The sequence below is a fragment of the Oncorhynchus mykiss genome, chromosome 28 (genome assembly GCF_057628025.1).
Source record: "Oncorhynchus mykiss isolate SJ-2025 chromosome 28, ASM5762802v1, whole genome shotgun sequence".
Taxonomy (NCBI): Eukaryota; Metazoa; Chordata; class Actinopteri; order Salmoniformes; family Salmonidae; genus Oncorhynchus; species Oncorhynchus mykiss.
Window position 1 is genome coordinate 14,411,935 of NC_143049.1, and position 22,259 is coordinate 14,434,193.

Genomic DNA, 22,259 nt, shown 5'->3' on the forward strand with positions numbered 1-22,259 from the left:
ATAAGGCTTATACACTGAGTGTACAAAGCATTGAGAACATCTTCCTAATATTGAGTTGTCTCAATTTGTCGGGGCATGGAAACACACACTGAACAAAAATATCAAACGCAATCATTTCAAAAGGTTTTACTGAGTTACAGTTCATATAAGGAAATCAGTCAATTGAAATGAATTCATTAGGCCCTAATCTATGGATTTCACAACACTGGGAATACAGTTATGCATTTGTATAGTCAGATACCTTAACAAAAAAAGGTAGGGGCGTGGATCAGACAACCAGTCTAGCTCCTTTGCATAGAAGCTGTTGATTGTGGCCCGTGGAACGTTATCCCACTCCTCTTCAATGGCTGTGAGAAGTTGCTGAATATTCGCGGGAACTAGAACACGCTGTCGTACACGTCGATCCAGAGCATCCCAAACATGCTCAATTGGTGACATGTCCGGTGAGTATGAAGGCCACGGAAGAACTGGTACATTTTCAGCTTCCAGGAATTGTGTACAGATCCTTACGACATGGGGCAGTGCATTATCATGCTGAAACATGAAGTGATGGATGGATGAATGGCACGACAGTGGGCCTCAGGATCTCTTCACGGTATCTCTGTGCATTCAAAATGCCATCGATAAAATGCAATTGTGTTCATTGTCCGTACCTTATGCCTGCCCATACCATATGGAGCACTCTGTTCACAACCTTGACATCAGCAAACCACTCGCCAACACAGCACAATACACGTGGTCTGTGGTTGTGAGGCCGGTTGGACGTACTGCCAAATTCTATAAAACGACGTTGGAGGCGACTTACGGTAAAAAAAAATTACATTAAATTATCTGGCAACAGGTCTGGTGGACATTCCTGCAGTCAGCATGCCAATTGCACCACCACCACTTAAAACTTGAGACATTTGTGGTATTGTGTTGTGTGACAAAATTGCTCATTTTTGAGTGTCATTTTACTGTCACCAGCACAAGGTGCACCTGTGTAATGATCATGCTTTTTAATCAGCTTCTTGATATGCCACACCTGTCTGGTGTATGGACTATATTGGCCAAAGAGATATGCTCAGTAACAGGGATGTAAACAAATTTGTGCACAGCAGAATATATATACATTTTTGTGCGCATGGAACATTTCGGGGGTCTTTTATTTCAGTTCATGAAACATGGGACCAGAACTTTACATGTTGTGTTTATATTTTTGTTCAGTGTATATATAATTTTGAGTTGCACACCCCCAAGTTTGCTGGATGTCCTTTGGGTGGTGGACCATTCTTGATACACACGGGAAACTGTTGAGCGTGAAAAACCCAGTAGCATTGCAGTTCTTGGCACAAACCGGTGTACCTGGCACCTACTACCATGCCCCACTCAAAGGTACTTAAATCTTTTGTCTTTCATTAACCTGTCTCCTCCCATTCATCTACTCTGATTGAAATGGATTTAAGAAGAGATATCAATAAGAGACCATAGGTGATCATCTGGATTCACCTGGTCAGTCTATGTCATGGAAAGAGCAGGTGTTCATAATGTTTTGTACTCTCAGTGTATGTTAAATACTGTCAAATCAATACAAAGCATTCCTCTCTGCTCCTACGGAAAAACAGAGGGTAAGAACGATCCAAGACAAATATCTTAGATAGGTTAGTGTGGTCATTGTGCTTCTCTATCTTTGACATTGAAACTACTGTACCAACATATCAACAACAGTGAAGGTGATCCGTGCTTGAAACGATGTGGTCAGTGGTCCCATTCAAACTGGAATGGGCGTGTGTCAGTGAAACCATTATAAAAGCGTAATGATTATAAATACTAAGCGTCATTAAGGAGGCGTCGGTGCCAACGCTGTTGCTATGCAGCGTATCAATCATGTTGATTGATCATCTCTGGCTCCAGTGACATCAGTTTTATGGCCTTAGAGATGGGACTGTGTTTTCACAATGCCATCCAATTAGAGCTGTCCATTCATCATCAGACTGGAGAATCATTATTAATTGGGCAGAGGGGTGGCTGCCACTCCCCTGCTGAGCTGAGGAGAGATTCACAGCTACTGGAGCTCAGGGCGGTTGGTTCACACTATGGCTAAAGACTGGAGAACATTAGGGGTGACTATACATAGACATGCACTTCAATAAGGTATGCTAACCAGATGTACTAAGTTTGCACCTTTTTTTCAGGAAGCTTGCCATTTCAGAATGTTTTGACTGGTTTTAGAATGTTTCTGTATTGTTGCAGATGGTTTCAGAATGTTTTGACTGGTTTTAGAATGTTTCTGTATTGTTGCAGACGGTTTCAGAATGTTTTGACTGGTTTTAGAATGTTTCTGTATTGTTGCAGACGGTTTCAGTATGTTTTGACTGGTTTTAGATTGTTTTGACGAGTTTGCAGAACGAGTGTCTTCGAGAACTCTTAGCCTAACTTCTGGCTTACCTTCATTGCCTGCAGACGGCCCGTCTGGCTTGGTGATGCCCGTGCTCTTTTTCCGTCTGTGTTTCTTGCGGTTGGCGTGAGGTGAGGGGGGAGGCTCCAGCTTAGGACTGGTGGCACTGCCCACTCCAGAGCTGCAGGTTAGGGGCTCGCCCATCCCGTTGGCTGTGGAAATACGGAGAAAATCACTGATCAGTAAGAGAAATCAACTATACTTTTGACAGGTTACGTACAAGATGTTTGATACTGTGTAAATACGCACACAGAAACATATTACATTTGGAATTCTAGAAGGGAAAGACGGAAGGCTATGATTCATGAGATATTGACTAGTGATGATGTACCATGTATTATAAAAAATACCAGACAGTGTTAATTCATACCAACCAAATGAACGCAAAGTGATCACAATGAAAAAGATGTCAACCCAGCACTCCGATACTAGCGATCCAAAAGTATCTATACTGCTGTGGCTTTAGAGCAGATAAAGGAAAGACAGACAGGTATGGGGGGCAGGTCAGCTAACAAATGGTTAGTTAGGTTAGCCTCAGGCCAAGCTCTCTATATGACTGTCAGTGACTGACAGGGGGCTAAGAGCCAGCTTAGTTTCTGTTAAGGTATTTTATAAATGTGATATTAACCTGCGCCACCGTTGGGCAGAGATGAGAGAGAGGGATAGAGGGCTGAAGGGATGGAGGGGGGTGTCAGCTTGCCATCTTTCTGGTTTCCTGACATTTGACATCACTTTCCCTCTTCTTTTCCCCCTCAGGATGCCATTATGAGTCCTGGGAGAGATGGGGGCCGGGGGCCTCAGGGGTCGGGGAGAGGGAGGGAGGCAGCGAGGGCCGGGGCCAGTCCATGAGCTCCATATTGCTCTCCTCCTACCACCCCGTGTGGAGAGCAGGCAGGATCCTCCATTGTCTACCATCAAAAGCTCATTGTAGTGTGGCAAACGCCATTCATTTTCCCTTCCCTCTTCCCTCCGCACCTTCCCAGCCGCAGGGGAGGAGGGCGGTAGACAAAAGAGAAGGCGGCTTGGATCAGGGATTATTGCTGTTGTTGTTGCCAGTTGCACATACTCTAATGCCGCCACTGTCGCTGGTTGTGCCATTAGCCACTAGTGTACAACATCAGACATTAGGCCTAATTTGGTCATTACCTTATGGGAGATGGGGCTGTGTTGGAGGGAGGAGAGGGATGTGGGATGGGCTCAGCAGGGGGTGAAGGATGTTAAAGTGGAGGATACTGGAGATCTTTAAAAGGCCTCAGGCGGCCAGGTTGGAGCGTGGGATCACAAATATAGGAACTAACACACTATTAGGCATACATATATGCTTGGGATTCTTTTATTTATCATTGATGTACATCAAAAAACGATGCATCATGTGTCTCCACCGATACAGCTAGTATACCTGCTAGTTGAATTATCAGAATAATATTTACATTTAGATTGTTCTTGATCTTATTTCACATAGATAATAGTCAAACGTGGACAAATGTCTAGAGGAAAGACACAAAAAACAACAAAGACTGATTATTGATTATAGCACCTTAATAGATGCTGCTGGTTTAATAAATAGTATATAGTGACTGTGATGCTCGGTGCTGGCCTAGCCTACTACATCACCAGTCCTCTCCCTCGCTCTCCCCTCCTCTACTCACCGGGTGGTTTTGAATGGCAGCAGAGCCATACATGTAGCCGTGGCGTCTGTTTCAATTTCCCTGCTTCTCCCACAACAGCCCCCCTGAGACCAGTCATTAGCTAGGCGCAGACAGCTGGGGGCACAGGGGTCCACAGAGTACCCCCCTCCCTCCCCTTTTACCTCAGCGTCTGTCCCGCCAGCACAGCTCCGTATGGCAGCTCTGAGAGGAGAACGAAGGGGCCCCACCCCTCCAACCTTGTTCAACTCTGGATGATGACAGGCAGCATTTGTTTAATGTGGCTTGAGGTGAAAGGGGAGGCCTCCCCTCTGGGGGCCCCGTCGTGTCATAAATACTTCTAATTATCAATTTTTGCCCCCAATGTTGTGGAACATGACCCATGATCCGCTGCTCTGCCTGCACCTGAAACATGGGTCATATTCATCAGGGCACACCGTAGCAAAACGTTTTGCGACGGAAAACAAATATGAGGTTGAAATACATTGCCGTTTGTCTTTGGCTCAGACTTCCCTGTCACTGACTCAATAGGTGAAATATGTTAATCTGTCAAGCTACATCCATTGGAGCCATATGATTACAAACTATTATAAAGCCATTGATAGTTGTGTGTAGACAAAATGCTATTACTCACTGATAAGAGGCTGTTAAACCACGCATACACATAAATGAGCAACGCCGTGAACCCACTCTCCGAGGGTCTCTCGAGGAGAGTTGTGACATGCAAAAAACGCATTTCCAATACACACATTCATATTAATACACACTTGTACATGTATGAAATAGGACAAATATTATCACCCACCAAATTATTATTTTTTATAGTGCAGAGTGAATGTAAAAGTCATCTAAAAAGGGACCTACTCCACATTTAAAAAGTGAATCTTTTTTATTGAATGTAAAAAAACTAAAATAATTGTAAACTAAGATGTTTAGATTGTTTTCAGACGGCTTTCCTTTAACTTTTCACCTGGGCCTTGCTCCTTTCATATTTATTTTGATCCGGACAAACTCCCCAGTCCCTGCAAATGACAAGCACCCCCATAACATGATGCTGCCTCCACGATACTTGAAGGTACAAAGGGTTTCACTCGGTGTTGTGTTTTATTGGATTTGACCCAAACTTGTAGTTTTTAATTGAGGCCAAAAATGTATTTGCGGTGTTGTCTTGCAGTATTAAATCAACTTTTATTGGTTGTGTACACAGATGTGCAGAGATAAGATAATGTTTCTAGCTCCAACAGTGCAGTCATATCTAGCAATACACACATCATCCAAAAAACAAACAAACTACAGTATTAAGAAATATCAGAATGAGCAAAATCAGAACGAGTAAATTCAGAGTCCAGCCGAACGTTTGGACACAACTACTAATTCAAGGATTTTTCTTTATTTTCAAACATTTTCTGCATTGTAGAATAATAGTGAAGACATCAAAACGGTGAAATAACACATATGGAATCATGTAGTAACCAAAAAAGTGTTAAACAAATCAAAATATATCTTAGATTGTAGATTCATCAAAGCAGCCACCCTTTGCCTTGATAACACTTTTGCACACTCTTGGCATTCTTTCAACCAGCTTCATGAGGAAGTTATCTGGAATGCATTTCAATTAACAGGTAGGCCTTTTTAAAAGTTAATTCGTGGAATTTCTTTCCTTCTTAATGTGTTTGAGCTAATCAGTTGTGTTGTGACAAGCTAGGGGTGGTATACAGAAGATAGCCCTATTTGGTAAAAGACCAAGTCCATATTATGGCAAGAACAGCTCAAATAGGCAAAGAGAAATGACAGTAAATCATTACTTTAAGACATGAAAGTCAGTCAATACGGAAAATGTCTTCTTCAAGCGCAGTCGCAAAAACCATCAAGAGCTATGATGAAACTGGCTCTCATGAGGATCGCCACAGGAAAGGAAGACCCAGAGTTACCTCTGCTGCAGAGGATAAGTTCATTAGAGCTACCAGCCTCACAAATCGACAATTAACTGCACCTCAGATTGCAGCCCAAATAGTCTTCAAAGTTCAAGTAACTGACACATCTCAACATCAACTGTTCAGAGGACACTGCGTGAATCAGGCCTTCATGGTCGATTTGCTGCAAATAAACCACTACTGAAGGACACCGATAAGAAGAAGAGAATTGTTTGGGCCAAGAAACACGAGCAATAGACTTTAGACCGGTGCAAATCCGTCCTTTGGTCTGATGATCCAAATTTGAGATTTTTGGATCCAACCGCCATGTCTTCGTGAGGCGCAGAGTAGGTGAACGGATGATCTCCGCATGTGTGGTTTCCACTGTGAAGCATGGAGGAGGAGGTGTGATGGTGCTTTGCTGGTGACACTGTCAGTGATTTATTTAGAATTCAAGGCACACAACCAGCATGGCTACCTCAGCATTCTTCAGCGATATGACATCCCATGTTGTTTGCACTTAGTGGGACAATCATTTGTTTTTCAACAGGAAAATGACCTGAAGCACTCCTCCAGGCTGTGTAAGGTCTATTTTACCAAGAAGGAGAACAATGGAGTGCTGCATCAGATGACCTGGACTCCACAATCACCCAAACTCAACTCAATTGTGATGGCTTGGGATGAGTTGGACCGCAGAGTGAAGGAAAAGCAGCCAACAAGTGCTCAGCATATGTGGGAACTCCTTCAAGACTGTTGGAAAAGCATTCCAGGTGACTAACACATGAAGGTGGTTGAGAGAATGCCAAGAGTGTGCAAAACTCAAATTCAAAGCAAAGGGTGGCTACTTGGATGAATCTAAAATAGATTTAAATTTGTTTAATACTTTTATGGTTACTACATGATTACATATGTGTTATTTCATAGTTTTGATGTCTTCACTATTATTCTAACATGTAGAAAATAGAAAGAATAAACCAAAATCCTTAAATGAGTAGCTGTGTCCAAACTTTTGACTTGTACTGTATATACACACTATAAAATGCATTCAGACTTTTTCCACATTTTGTTACGTTACAGCCTTATTCTAAGATTGATTAAATTATGTATTTTTCCTCATCAATCTACACACAATACCTGATAATGACAACCTTTTTGAAAAATTACATTTTTGCAAATGTATTAAAAATAAATAAGTATTCAGACCCTTTACTATGAGACTCGAAATTCAGCTCAGGTGCATCCTGTTTCCATTGATCATCCTTGAGATGTTTCTACAACTTGATTGGAGTCCACCTGTGGTAAATTAAATTGTTGGACATGATTTGGAAAGGCACACATCTGTCTATATGAAGTCCCACAGTTTACACGAGCAATGGACATTAGGCCGGTGGAAATCCTTTGGTCTGAGGAGTCCAAATGTGCGATTTTTGGTTCCAACCGCTGTGTCTTTGTGAGACACAGAGTAGGTGAACGTTCCCACAGTTGTCAGTTCATGTCAGATCAAAAAACCAAGCCATGAGGTCGAAGGAATTGTCCGTAGAGCTCCAAGACAGGATTGTGTTGAGGCACAGATCTGGGGAAGGGTACCAAAAAACGTCTGCAGCATTTACTGTTCCCGAAGAACACAGTGGCCTCCAACATTCTTAAATGGAAGAAGTTTGGAACCACCAAGACTCTTCCTAGAGCTGGCTGCCTGGCCAATCTGAGCAATCAGGGGAGAAGGGCCTGGGTCAGGGAGGTGACCAATTACCTGATGGTCACTCTGACAGAGTTCCAAAGTTCCTCTATGGGGATGGGAGAATCTTCCAGAAGGACAACAGTAAAAAAACATGACAGCCCGCTTGGAGTTTGCCAAAAGGCACCTAAAGGACTCTCAGACGATGAGAAACAGGATTCTCTGGTTTGATGAAACCAAGATTGAACTCTTTGGCCTGAATGCCAAGCGTCACATCTGGAGTAAACCTGGCACCATCCCTATGGTGAAGCATGGTGGTGGCAGCATCATGCTCTGGGGATGTTATTGAGTGGCAGGATCGAGGGAAAGATGAACGGAGCAAAGTATAGAGAGACCCTTGATGAAAACCTGCTCCAGAGCACTCAGGACCTCAGACTGGGGCGGAGGTTCACCCTCCAACAGGACAATGACCCTAAGCACACAGTCAAGAAAACGCAGGAATGGCTTTGGGACAAGTCTCTGAATGTCCTTGAGTGGCCCAGCTAGAGCCCGGACTTGAGCCCGATCGAACAGCTCTGGAGAGACCTGAAAATAGCTGTGCAGCAACACTCCCCATCTAATTGGCGTGAGAGGATCTGCAAAATAAATGTGGGAAACTCTCCAAATACAGGTGTATAAATAATTTTATTTTCTAAAAAACAGTTTTTGTTTTGTCATTATGGGGTATTGTGTGTAGATTGATGAGGGAAAAAACAATGTATTATATTTTAGAATAATGCTGTAACCTAACAAAATGTGGAAAAAGTCAAGGGGTCTGAACATTTTCCGAAGGCATTGTATTTATATATATATTGTGTATAGACAGTACGGACAGTATATGAATAGAAAATGTGTTTATGGTAGTAGTTATGTTGGATGACTAATGACTAGAATACAGTATATAAATATTAAGTAGGTAAAACAGTACGTAAACATTAGTGACCAGTGTTCAATGACTATCAAATCAAAGTTTATTTGTCACGCGTGCCGAATACAACAGACCTTACAGTGAAATGCTTACTTACAGGCTCTAACCAATAGTGCAAAAAAGCTATTAGGTGAATAATAGGTAAGTAAAGAAATAAAAACAACAGTAAAAAGACAGGCTATATACAGTAGCGAGGCAATAAAAGTAGCGAGGCTAAATACAGACACCAGTTAGTCGGGCTGCTTGAGGTAGGATGTTCATGTAGATATGGTTAAAGTGACTATGCATATATGATGAACAGAGAGTAGCAGTAGCGTAAAAGAGGGGTTGGCGGGTGGTGGGACACAATGCAGATAGCCCGGTTAGCCAATGTGTGGGTGCACTGGTTGGTCGGCCCAATTGAGGTAGTATGTACATGAATGTATAGTTAAAGTGACTATAAATATATGATAAACAGAGAGTAGCAGCAGCGTAAAAAGAGGAGTTAGGGGGGCACACAATGCAAATAGTCCAGGTAGCCATTATGGCTTGGGGCTAAAAACTGTTGAGAAGCCTTTTTGTCCTAGACTTGGCACTCCGGTACCACTTGCCATGCGGTAGTAGAGAGAACCGTCTATGACTGGGGTGTCTGGTGTCTTTGACAATTTTTAGGGCCTTCCTCTGACACCGCCTGGTGTAGAGGTCCTGGATGGCAGGCAGCAGAGCCCCAGTGATGTACTGGGCCATGACGAGCTAAATTGGGTTCAAGTCCGGGCTCTGGCTGGGCCACTCAAGGACATTCAGAGACTTGTCCCAAATGTACACATAGTCATTCAATGACTATGTCAGCAGTCTCTAAGGTGCAGGGTAGAGTACCGGGTTGTAGCCGGCTAGTGATGAATGTTTAACAGTCTGATGGCCTGGAGAGAGAAGCTGTTTTTAATTCTCTCTGTCCCAGCTTTGATGCACCTGTACTGTCTCCACCTTCTAGATGGTAGCAAGGATGAACAGGCTGTTGTTCGGGTGGCTGGGGTCCTTGATACTTAACATTTCAATGAACATTTTCACTGCCATCCATTTTCACTGCCATCCACTGCCAAGCCAGTAATGTGGAGTGAATGTAATGTTGTCAATCCCTTTGTATTTTCAAGTACTGTGGTGGCAGCATCACGTTATGGCTATGCTCGTCACCGACAGAGAATGGGAAGATTGACAGGGCCAAAATAAATATGAAAGGAGCAAAGCCTAGGTAAAAAGTTAGAGGAAAATCTGCCTTAGTCATCAGGAAACTTAACCCTGGAATTATGCCAAAGACAAAGACAAAATGGCCTTCCAAAAGGTATTGAGTGTTCCTGAATGGTCCAGGTTTGAATATAGCTGTCCATCAATGATTCCTAACAAAAGTTTGGGACAAAAACAACGGATATACAGTATGTTGCCCTAAGAGTTGTGCAAGGTTGGTAGAATCTTGTTCAAAATGATTCACAGCTGTAATGGCGTTCACATGTGATTCCACCCAGTATTAACTCTTGCGGTGTTCAGACACACATAATCATTACATCCTCATCTTATATCTCTTAGTCATTTTGAAAATGTTCTATCATTTTTCTTTCCCTCTGAAAATGCGGATTAGGTTGTGTAGATCTGTAGTGGGGGGGGGGGGGGGGGGGGGGATATCCCTTTTTAGATCCCATTTTAAGGCAGCAAAATGTGAAGACTGTGCGAGAGGTGTGTAGACTTCCACTAGCGACGGTATCAGGGCCAGCGCCAGAACGAATCAGTCGGGCAGGCATTTGATTTCCATACTAGAGCCATTGAGCCTCGAGGGACCCCCCCCCCCCCTTCAAGCTAATGAGCATTCTGACTGCAACATTCTAAGGGTGTAATTAATACATTTCATATGTGCTATCGCAAAAAAAATCATTTGGTTGTGTTTGTGAGGGTCTTCAGTAACATTTACAAAATACATCTGTTTCAAATAACACAAACGATGGAAACATCAGCAGCCTAAACGTCGTCGTAAGCGCCAAGTGTACTTGATAATAGTGACAATCTGCACCAAAGCAATAATGGCATTATAATGATTATAAGTGTAGATATGACAGTAGTCAGAAATGGTCAATTATTGTCAGCTCGTGCTTACATGGTGTACGTCTTCACACAACGCCATCAGTTGGAGTGTGTCCATGTCACATAAACAATCAAAGCTGGTGTGCGCGTTGCCGACGTTGTTTTTTAATTAAGACGTACGGCAACGCTCTCTCAGCGATGACATTTTGTGCTGACAATCGGCCCATAACATTGTCACCGGCTTTTTCTATCCAAGCAGTACCGTCTCTTCCTCTCTCTGATCTCGTCGGCAGTGGCGCGGGCAACTGCTCAGTGTATACCGTTATGGCTTTTTAGCTCTTAGGCTTCGGAGGTGTAGGTTCAGGCTCAGGCTCAGGCTCAGGCTCAGAACCATCAGAGATGTCATAATGATTAATTTCTTCCCCACCATCGGAGTCATTTCCATTCAGACTTCGTAGCAACGATAACGCAGCATGTGCATCCATTAGTGTTGGTCTTTTTGCCATTGTAAATTATGTACACGCTCATTTTGTACTAGGCCAGAGTGGACTGATAAGACTGCTTGGATTTGGTGGACTGATAGAGGGTCCACACCATTTTCAGTTTATAATCAGAATAGATCAATACAATAGAATGGCCCGCCCTGTTCTTCATTCACAATGGGTGATTACATAGTTATGCATCGTTCACTTCCCCTCGCTCATCAACTCGCCCTTTCATCTCCTTTCTCCCCATGATACCTTACTTCATTTATTGAATCTGTTGCTACATGTGTGAAATTAGTTTTGGTATAGTTTAGGTTCAGTTTTGAGGCAATTATCGGCGTGATTGTCAACTGGGCACGGCACCTTCAACTGTCGGGAGAAGGAGAGGAGCAGGCTCTACTGTCGTAAGAAGGATGGGGCAATGGGGGAAACCCATTTAAAAAATGACATGCCCTCCCAAAACTGGTTATAACAACGAAAGTGTGTTTTAAAGAGAAGTCAAGGACAGAGTGGGGCATGACTTAAAAAATGTCAGAGTAATAAAAAAACAACAATGAGCAGTCCAACTGACTGCTTTAGTGATACTAGAGTGGGTTTTATAGTAAATACGTCATTTAAATATGTCATTTAACTGTACAATTACCTTTTAATGTGGCATGAACACAACCAGTCATGATGGTCAAACAAATCACTTCAAAAAGTAGGTGACCTTTGCACGTTTGTCCCAAAAAATAATTCCAGCGTCCGAAAAGTGCACTATGCACCCACCAACTTTTCTTCAATTCGCAAGTGGCTGAAACTACTATCTCACCAGAGAAAGCATCGGAGAGAGCGAAACAGCGCCCCTCTGACTTACTATATGTAACCCATGTATCTGATGCTGTATGGACAAAAAGAGTATGACATGTTGCCGTCCTTAGCGTTTAATTTGCATACACTTTTTGTCCAGACAGCATCAGATACATGGGATACACATACTGACAGAGGGGTGCTGTTTTGCTCGCTCTGATGATTTATATGAGATTGATGCGTATTTCTGTCGGTGCGCATCTTGGTCAAATAAATTATCAATATTTTAATAATTTTATTTGGACGGGCAAAGAGATACAGTAGAGCGGGCCCCGTAAGGCCCGCCCATAACGCCAGCCCTGAACTGTATCAGAGATTACCTGGCTCATCTGAAGTCCTCCTCAATTCAAAGCGATCCAAATCTGATGGATCACATTCAATTTACCATAATAAAACTTAGCAGGAACGGCGCCGCCGAATGGCTCTCTGTTTAAAATGGAGGTCCTGTAGCCGACTGTTATGAACCGCTCAGAGAGTTCACTTTGGCGTTATTAGCTAGTGGTTATGAGGGGCTGTCGGGAGCGAGAGAGCGAGGAAGCGAACAGCGGTAATGAGGCGCGCTGAGGATCACGAGTCTCTCTCTCCTCTCAGCTAAGTGCCATGCAGCCCCTCTCAGCTTCTCCTCTGCTCTCCTCTCCTGGGCATGCGGGTACTGTGGAATAGGTATCAGGGCTAACCTGTGATTACAGTTTATTACACTCCCGCCAGGGAGATGACAGTTTAAACATGCTTCATGACGAAGACTGTGGACGAGACAAAGAGAGGGCTAACAGCTCGCTAACTGCCATAGAGAGTTGAAAAGAGAGAGAAAGTGAAAGAGAAAGATAGAGGGACAGAATGAGAGAGAGAAGTTTTCATTTAATTTGTAAACGCGTAATTCGAGAGGCTCTGGGAGCACTGTGATTTTGCCGGTAGGTCACTTGACACAGCAGCAGCTCACTGCCTGTCCTCAATCAACGACATCGGCTGCAATTAATGGCAAAAAAAAATTGAAACAATCACCGCTTCCCCCTTATTATCCTCAATTAGAATGCACTAATCAAGGCCTGATCACGCTCTGCTGCTCTCTTAAAACTAAATGTAAAACTTCATTACGGACCTGGCGTGGAAATCAAACTCCACATGCAACACGCTCTCCAGTACCCGATGGGAGGGCAGAGTGGAGTTACAGCAGTACCCAGTGAGGGAACCTGACAAACAGAACTGCCTGGTCCTGCATTCACTTACGCATTGCCTTCGCACTGAAATACCTTCACCAGAGAAGCCTGGGTGAATACCTTTAAAACATACATACTTCAGTGTAAAATAAATAAATAACTCTCACACCCTCAGACTTGGTCAAACTGTTTCCTGTTTCCCAGATGCCCCCATGTTAGCAGGACACTACATATTGTACAACAACAAAACTTTGACGGGGGGGGGTCAATGTTCGCAGATAATATCACAGCACTTAGGTGCCAGTTGAGTCTATTTCTCATTGAATCTAGGCGTAAAGGATGAAGTATATGAAGGAGGGAAAAAACAAGCCCTGTGCGGGTCCAGATTAAGAGTGTTCTCTTGAATTGCGAAGCAATAGACAAAATGCGGCTGAGATTTAATCAAAAGGCTGCGTTCAATATTCAAGAGACGTAGCGAGCTCCCCACGCGTCTCCTTCTGCCTCTCCCTCAATAGGTTTACAAATGAGGACATCCTTTAAATAATATGGAAATGGTTACCTGGGCTAAAATACATTTTATACTTCAGCCTATCAGCTTTTTTTTTCTATATTCATTTGGCTTCCCAGAAGGACAGTGTTTTATGTTGACTTGAAACCGTGACGAAGGATAACGGAGTGATTGGGGGCGTACTGAAGTCTATTCAAATAGTCAAACATGAAGGGTTTGAGCGGTGGACCGCCCACCTATTGATTATTGAAGAAACCACTAGGGTGAAAAAAATAAAGGGGTCACAATTAAATCAAGTATTATGTTGTTACCTTCTAGTCCTCCAGTCACATATATTGGATGACCGTATCCTGCTAACATGTTTTAATTCAGATCCTCTATTTACAAATGAATGTACGGCATACTCAAAGAATGCTTGTGAAATGTCAAAAACACACGCAAAAAAATGGCCTTAAAGTCTACTTGTTTTCAAGTTTTAAAGCCCTTCTGAATTTCCCCATTGTATGGAATTGGCAACGCAAGAACAGGGGACAAAGTAACATATTTACCCTTTGATGTGACTTCTCTAATGTATCTATCATTTTCAGCTCATTTGGCTCATTCGTGGTTACCTTAAAGAGAAGCATTTAAATAATTGAAAAAAAAAGAGAGTAACGGAGGGAATTGTAATTCTGGTCTAGGAGAAGTCTAGATGGTAGCTAATGAGTTATGTTAATATGAAGTCAAGTCCTCTTAGTTTACCAAACAAGGAAATAGATTTTAGCTGGCTGTTTAGTAAGTAGGGTGTCCATAGATTGGGATGACAGCACAGTGTTTGGCAATACACATATACAAATCACATCAACATTCACACACCACATTCACCAGACACGTGCTTCTCTCCTAAACAACATGCACAACGCATGTAGCCTAGAGTACAGACGCAAAAATACATGCGAAAACACACAAATATGCATGCACGCACACACACACACACTCACAGCCACACATTTATTTGAGAGGACCCCACCACGCTCTCTCCTCTAAGTAATTCTGCTTTGGGCATGCTGCTGATGGGAGAGGAGAGGGGTAGTGGGTGATGATAGAAGTGCCTGCCTTCCTGCGTCCAGGCAGAATTGATCGTTTGGCAGTTCCAAATGAGAGACGGGGCTCGTCTGCGGAACCACGAGGCCGTACGCGCAACGCAGCGTTGGACTCCAGCAGCGCTCGTAAAGAGCGCTCTTTAAACTGCCGGGGCCCCTGGGAGCCCGTGGGGAGAGGGCCGCCGCCGCAACCGCACTAATGAGAACTAGCAGAGTGCAAACATGCATGGAAATGACTGTTATTCTGTTGATGTGCATTTAAGTGCTTTTTTACTGCCAACCACAAAGAGAGGGGAAATAACTGGTGATGAATGGTACCCCGGAAAGCATTCATTTTCCTATTGCGGAGAGAGAGAGGGGAGGGGGGAGAGAGAGAGAGAGAGAGAGAGAGAGAGGAGCCGACACGCATAGCGAATGTATTATTTTACTTCACTCAAGTGCGCTGACAAGGCTCTATGATGGGGAGGGAGCGGAGTGAGGGTGCCGGGATGGCAAATAACCTTCGCTCACTTCCTCTCTTCCACCGTCGTCTTTCGCTTCTGTCAGATAACAATACGCGAAAAAGTCACAGCGCCCAAAGCCCTGATCACCTCATTACGAAAACAAGCTTTGTTATATTCCACCAATTCCAGGTCCTATTTATTAGGCACCAAACGGACGAAAACTGATTGAAACAAGGAGGGACTACCTGAACTTGCCCAATAAGAAATGCTCATTTTAGCTTTCTGTTGCAAAACATTTTGCTACAGTGTGGCCTAATGAATTCGACCCCGTGCACATCTGTTGTACCAACACTGATATGACTGCACCAGATCTGTTCTGGATGTTTTCTATTGTTCATTGTGTGTCTGTCTATTTCAATTACATTGAATGGCTGAGACTTCATTGAGAAAATAATGGGAGTGGAGAGGAGGAAGATAGAATGAGGGTAGAAAACAAGGAGAAAGGATGGAGGAAGAGGGCGGGGGGGGGATGCTCGTCAGTCTCACCGGCCCCGGTGCTTGCACTGGTGTTGATGACGGCCTCGTTCCATTGGTCGGCACTGGAAACAGAGAAGGAGCGTTGGTGCATGCTGTCCTTACTGCCACCGAAGCCCACCAGGCCTCCTCCGCTGACCGAACGCTCTGACTGGAGTGATGTATTGCTGTTAGAATGGGGCGCACCTGGAGAGAGAGGGCGAGAGAAAGAGAATTTAAAATAATGTAATGCATACCTGTACATGGAGGTGCATTTCACTGAAGTTAGAAGTCTCTTTTGTAAATCCAAGTGTATGTTGCATCAAACAAGCCATATACACGGAGTGGATAAAGCATGACACAGACCGACAAGGTGAGTCCAGGTGAAAGCTATGATCCAGCATAGTAAAGTTGCACAATGCTGCCGCCACCTTCCTTGTGTTCTTTCTCTGTGTTACATGTGTAAACCCTCCTAACCCGTCTGCCTCCCCTCATCTCCCCCTCTCCCTCTGCCTCGGTCTCTAATTAGCCCTTAATTAACAAGATACACTGATCGCTAATTATCTCGCCTCATCCTTCTGACTGCCACATCCATCTCTCCCGCCGTCGGCAGGCAGGTCCCCTCTTTCTCACCGACTTCCAATCAAGCAAGCCACGGATGCCTCCCTGCCTGCCTCCCTTTACTAATTCATGGGATAGGCAGCGCAGTGTGGGGTCCTTCCCTCCTGTTCCAGTCTCGACAGCCACACAACACAATAGATCCTGACTTGACTTCTTCTACAGTTATAGCTATAGTTCCACAGAATGCATATTTTCATCTAGAGTGTATATATATATATATTTTTTTTTTAAATGTATTTATTAAATTAAGCTTATAATAATGATTTTCCTTTCTACCAAAATGATGTCAATTAAAACTTAATTGATGAACTATTCCCGACACTAATTCACAAATCAAAATAACCAAAATAAGTCCTCCTTGGTTGATTAGGTAAATTATCTACATGGTATTCATCAGTAAATCAACAGCCTTATCAAGTATGGGTTTTTATTGTCAGAGGTGCAATAAATAAATACATACTATAAAAGTTGCCCATGAGAGTTTGTTACCACACACATTAAGCCCAACTAGAGATAATAGAGTGAAAGTGTAACAATACGACCTACTCCTTAGGCTGTACTAAAAACAAAGAGAGTGATCAAGTATACTATAATCTCCGCTGGATATTCTCCCAAAGAAATGATAGACTAGAAGCAATAATTTAGCAACAGACTTAATATACTCAGAGCAAAGACTTATGAGAGGGTAGCAGTCAAAAACTTTGTTTCGGTAAAAGTCCTATATTTATTTTATTAATTGTAATAAGATGACTGACAAACAGCACACACGGCAGGGCCTTTTTATATCACAATTACAAGACTTTATATTTTAAAAAAAATAATGTTTGATTGAGGTTTAACAACAACAACAGTTGCTAGATATACTGTAATGTGTGCCGTGTGTAAAGTAAACTAAGCGGCGCTGCGCTCTTGTTAGGATAATACGTCCTTCTCATTAGCGGGAGTAATAAGTGTATCAAATTCACATAATCATGTCTAATTAGTATCAGTGTTTATCTTGTTGGGCCCGGGAATATTTATCTTCAGGTCCCAGAGGGGAGGGAGGGATTGCAGCGAAAGAAGGGAGTAGAGAGGGGGAACCATGCTGGGGAGTGCTGGCTGAATTAGCATCCCCAAATCAGGGCATTGGAGAGAAGAAAGAGAGGAAGGGGAGTTCGAACCCCAGGAAACATTTATTTCAAAAATTTAACTTTCTAGACTGTAAGTGAGAGAAGATTCATCACATTTAGTGAACAGGATAGAACAGATTACAACAGATTAGAACAAAATGCCTTAAAATTCGCCTGGAAAATAGTGCCATCATCGAACAGTGCTTAGTATTATTAGTATATTTAATATACAGTGCATTCTGAAAATGTTCAGACTCCTTGACTTTTACCACATTGTTACGTTACAGCATTATTCAAAAATTTACAAAATAGTTTATTTTCCTAATCAAATCTACACATAATACTCAAAAATATAATATTGTACAAGTGTATATAAAAAAAATATGACATTTGCATAAGTATTCATACCCTTTACTCAGTACTTTGTTGAAGCAGTGATCACAGCCTCAAGTCTTCTTGGGTATGATGCTACAAGCTTGGCACACCTGTATTTGGGGAGTTTTCCCCATTTTTCATTGCAGATCCTCTCACGCTCTGCCAATTGGATGGGGAGTGTTGCTGCACAGCTATTTTTAGGTCTCTCCAGAGATGTTAGATCAGGTTCAAGTCCGGGATCCACTCACGGACATTCAGAGATTTGTGCCAAAGCCACTCCTGCGTTGTCTTGGCTGTGTGCTTAGGGTCATTGTCCTGTTAGACTGGGGCGGAGGTTCACCCTCCGAGGGCCTCTCTTTACTTTGCTCCGTTCATCTTTCCCTCGATCCTGACTAGTCTCCCAGTCCCTGCCGCTCAATAACATCCAATAACTCAATAACATCCCCACAGCATGATGCCACCACCATGCTTCACTGTAGGGGTGCTGCCAGGTTTAGTCCAGACATGACGCTTGGCATTCAGGCCATAGAGTTCAATCTTGGTTTCATCAAACCAGAGAATCTTGTTTCTCATGGTCAGAGTCCTTTAGGTGCCTTTTGGCAAACTCCAAGTGGGCATGTGTCATGTGCCTTTTGCTGAGGAGTGGCTTCTGTCTGGCCACTCTACCACGAAGGCCTGATTGGTGGAGTGCTGCAGAGATGGTTGTCCTTTTGGAAGGCTCTCTCATCTCCAGAGGAACTATATAGCTCCATCAGAGTGACCATCGGGTTCTTGGTCACCTCCCTAACATTCCAAGAATGTTTTTGACAACAAAATGTTAGTTTTTTTTCCCATACATATATTTTTACAATGACAGATTCTTGGAATGTTATGTGCACAGCATCTATAACATCCACCACAGAACATTCCCCACACATTCTCATTAGGTTTCCAAGTATTTTAATAACACAATATAGCAGTAATGTTTTTAGAACATACTGTGAGAGCAATCGAAACGGTTCTGAGAAAACATTACGGGAACATTCTGCTAATGTTGATGGAGATATTATTTTAAAAAACGCCCATAACAACAAGTAGGGAATATTCCCACAATGCTCTCATTAAGTTATAGTGTGACATTATGACATGATTGTTCCAATAACGTTCCCTAATCATTCATGTCTGGATTCAATTCAATTGGTTCTGAGAAAACATTACTGGAATGTTTCGATAACATTAATGGATATGTCATCCGAGACACCTATATCAACAAGCAGGGAAGCTTAGATTTTGTAGGATCTCTATGCAGGGAAACGTTCCCCGTTACTCTTATAAAGTCACAATGTGATGTTATGAAATGATTGTTCCAATAACGTTCCCTAAACATTTTTCAGCAATCATGTCTGGATTCAATTAAATTGGTTCTGAAAAAAACATTAAGTCTAAAAGTATCTGGTGTTAAATGTACTGAAGTACGTACAGTGGTAGAAAAATCACTCAGTTGTCATACTTGAGTAAAAGGAAAAAGGAAATGGTATAAATCAAATTCCTTGTATTAAGCAAACCAGACGACACGGTTGTCTTGTTTAAAAAAAAATTTTTTACGGACAGCCAGGGGCACAATCCAACACTCAGACATAATTTACAAACGCAGTATTCGTGTTTTTTTTTTTTTTTTTACCTTTATTTAACTAGGCAAGTCAGTTTAGAACAAATTCTTATTTTCAATGACAGCCTAGGAACAGTGGGCTAACTGCCTGTTCAGGGGCAGAACGACAGATTTGTACCTTGTCAGCTCGGGGATTTGAACTCGCAACCTTCCGGTTACTAGTCCAACGCTCTAAGCACTAGGCTATCCTGCCGAGTGAGTCCGCTAGAACAGAGGCAGTAGCGATGACAACGCGTTATATTGATAGGTGCGTGAATTGGACCATATTGCTGCCTGAACATTCAAAATATAAAGAGCATTTTGGGTGTCTGGGACAATATGTGGGAGTAAAAAGTACATACTTCTTTAGAACTGTTGTGGAGTAAAAGTAAAAGTTTTCCAAAATAAAAATAGTAAAGTACAGATACCCCAAAAAACAAATAAAGTAGCACTTCAAAGTTCTTTACTTAGTTACTTTACACCAATGCTGTAGGCTACTTAGTCTGGTGCGCCACCAGGGTCCTAATGTTTCTAGTGGATTTCCCTTTGTACTGAAATCGGATGGCCTCAAAGCTCATCACTAAGCTAAGGCCCCTGGGACTAAACACCTCCCTCTGCAACTGGATCCTAGACTTCCTGACAGGTCGCCCCAGGTGGTAAGGGTAGGCACCAACACATCTGCCACGCTGATCCTCAACACGGGGGCCCCTCAGGGGTGCGTGCTCTGTCCCCTCCTGTACTCCTTGTTCACTCATGACTGCATGGCCAGGCACGACTCCAACACCATCATTAAGTTTGCCGATGACACAACGGTGGTAGGCCTGATCACCGACAACAATGAGACAGCCTATAGGAAGGAGGTCAGAGACCTTGCCATGTGATGCCAGGATAAAAACCTCTCCCTCAACGTGATCAAGACAAAGGAGATGATTGAGGACTACAGGAAAAGTAGGACCGAGCACGCCCCCATTCTCATCGACGGGGCTGTAGTGGAGCAGGTTGAGAGCTTCAAGTTCCTTGGTGTCCACATCACCAACAAACTACCATGGTCCAAACACTCTAAGACAGTAGTGAAGAGGGCACAACAAAGCCTATTCCCCCTCAGGAGACCGAAAAGATTTGTCATGGGTCCTCAGATCCTCAAAAAGTTATACAGCTGCACCATCCAGAGCATCCTGAATGATTGCATCACTGCCTGGTACGGCAACTGCTCGGCCTCCGACCGCAAGGCACTACAGAGGGTAGTGCGAACGGCCCGGGGCCATCCAGGACCTCTATACCAGGCGATGTCAGAGGAAGGCCCCAAAAATTGTCCAAGACTCCAGCCACCCTAGTCATAGACTGTTCTCTCTGCTAACGCATGGCAAGCGGTACCGGAGCGCCAGGCCTAGGTCCAAAAGGCTTCTTAACAGCTTCTATACCCAAGCCATAAGACTCCTGAAGAGCTAATCAAATGGCTGCACAGACTATTTGCATTGCCCCCACTCCCCCTCTTTTATGCTGCTACTACTCTGTTTATTTCTATGCATAGTCACTTCAACTCTACCTACATGTTCATCTTACCTCAATTACCTTGACTAACCGGTGTCCCCTTCACATGGACTCTGTGAAGGGGACACCGGTTAGTCGCAAATGACGCAGAGTTAAAGCAGTTCTGCATAGAAGACTGGGCCAAAATTCCTCCACAGCGACGTGAAAGACTGATCAACAACTACAGGAAGCGTTTGGTTGGAGTCGTTGCGGCTCAATTTGGCACAACGAGTTATTGAGTGTAAGGGGGGGAATTACTTTTCAGACAGGGGGAGTGGGGGTTGCATAACTTTATTTATGCAATAAATTAAATAAGTATGCAATTGTTGTGTTATTTGTTCACTCAGGTTCCCTTTATCTAGTATTAGGTTTTGGTTGAAGATCTGATAACATTCAGTATCAAAAAATATTCAAAAATAGAGAAAATTTGAAAGGGGGCAAATACTTTTTCACAGCACTGTATGTCTTAGTACATATGCACATGTATGTACACCTTACCGCAATCTGCCAAGCAATAATTTAACATGATTTCTGAAATCAAGTTTGTAGGGAAAACAAAAGTCAAAACCTCCCAACTGTGTAGTATACACTGTAAACAGGATTGGTAGGGTAAGAAACAATAGAGGATACTCATTTTTCTAGATTTAGTTATCCTACCTTTTGAAAGACAAAGGCTATGAAGCAACACATTTATTTTGGTGTTAGTCCCATCCCAGTGGCACAGGAATGTACAATAAATGTCTAATAAAATGGCATGCAATTCCAAATAATTGACATATATGTTTCTACAGTACATGGAGTGTTGTACAACTAACTTCCTCAACGGTAAGATATCCCTAACACATTAAGGGAACCTCCGTGGACTGTTCAAAACAAAAAATAGAAATAACATTCTGGGAACATAGGAATAACATTCTAAGAACATTGAGGCAATGTTTTGTGCACCCGGATACAAACATTGCAAGAATGTCATCACAACTGGACAGATTTTGTGTTGTGGGAACCTAAAGAAATGTCTTACAAACCTTTAAATGACATAAAAAAAATGTGGTATGGGAACATTCTAGAAACAAATGTTTTCGCAACCAAATAGCAGATTTGTTATAATCAGCACATCTGAACAGTTTTTGTGTTTTGGGAACATATCTTCCCACCAGACTGTTCCCACAACCTAATGAAACATTATGGGAACCTTTAAAGAACAGACAAAATGTGTTCTGGGAATGTTCTTGCAACGTCAGGCAAATGTTTTATACAAACACTGTATAACCAT

General features: G+C 42.9%; 1 protein-coding gene across 3 annotated transcripts in view; it reads right to left on the reverse strand.

Moving 5' to 3' along the window:
* LOC110508590 (arf-GAP with GTPase, ANK repeat and PH domain-containing protein 3) overlaps positions 1-22,259 on the reverse strand; it is a 221,412-nt gene that overhangs the window by 46,875 nt on the left and 152,278 nt on the right. For all 3 annotated transcript variants that reach the window (XM_021589215.3, XM_036966890.2, XM_021589214.3), the window contains exons 12-13: positions 15,758-15,931; positions 2,428-2,589 (exon numbers count right to left, since the gene is read on the reverse strand). In XM_021589215.3, coding sequence (XP_021444890.1) covers positions 2,428-2,589; positions 15,758-15,931 — 336 coding nt within the window. The remainder of the gene's footprint in view (positions 1-2,427; positions 2,590-15,757; positions 15,932-22,259) is intronic.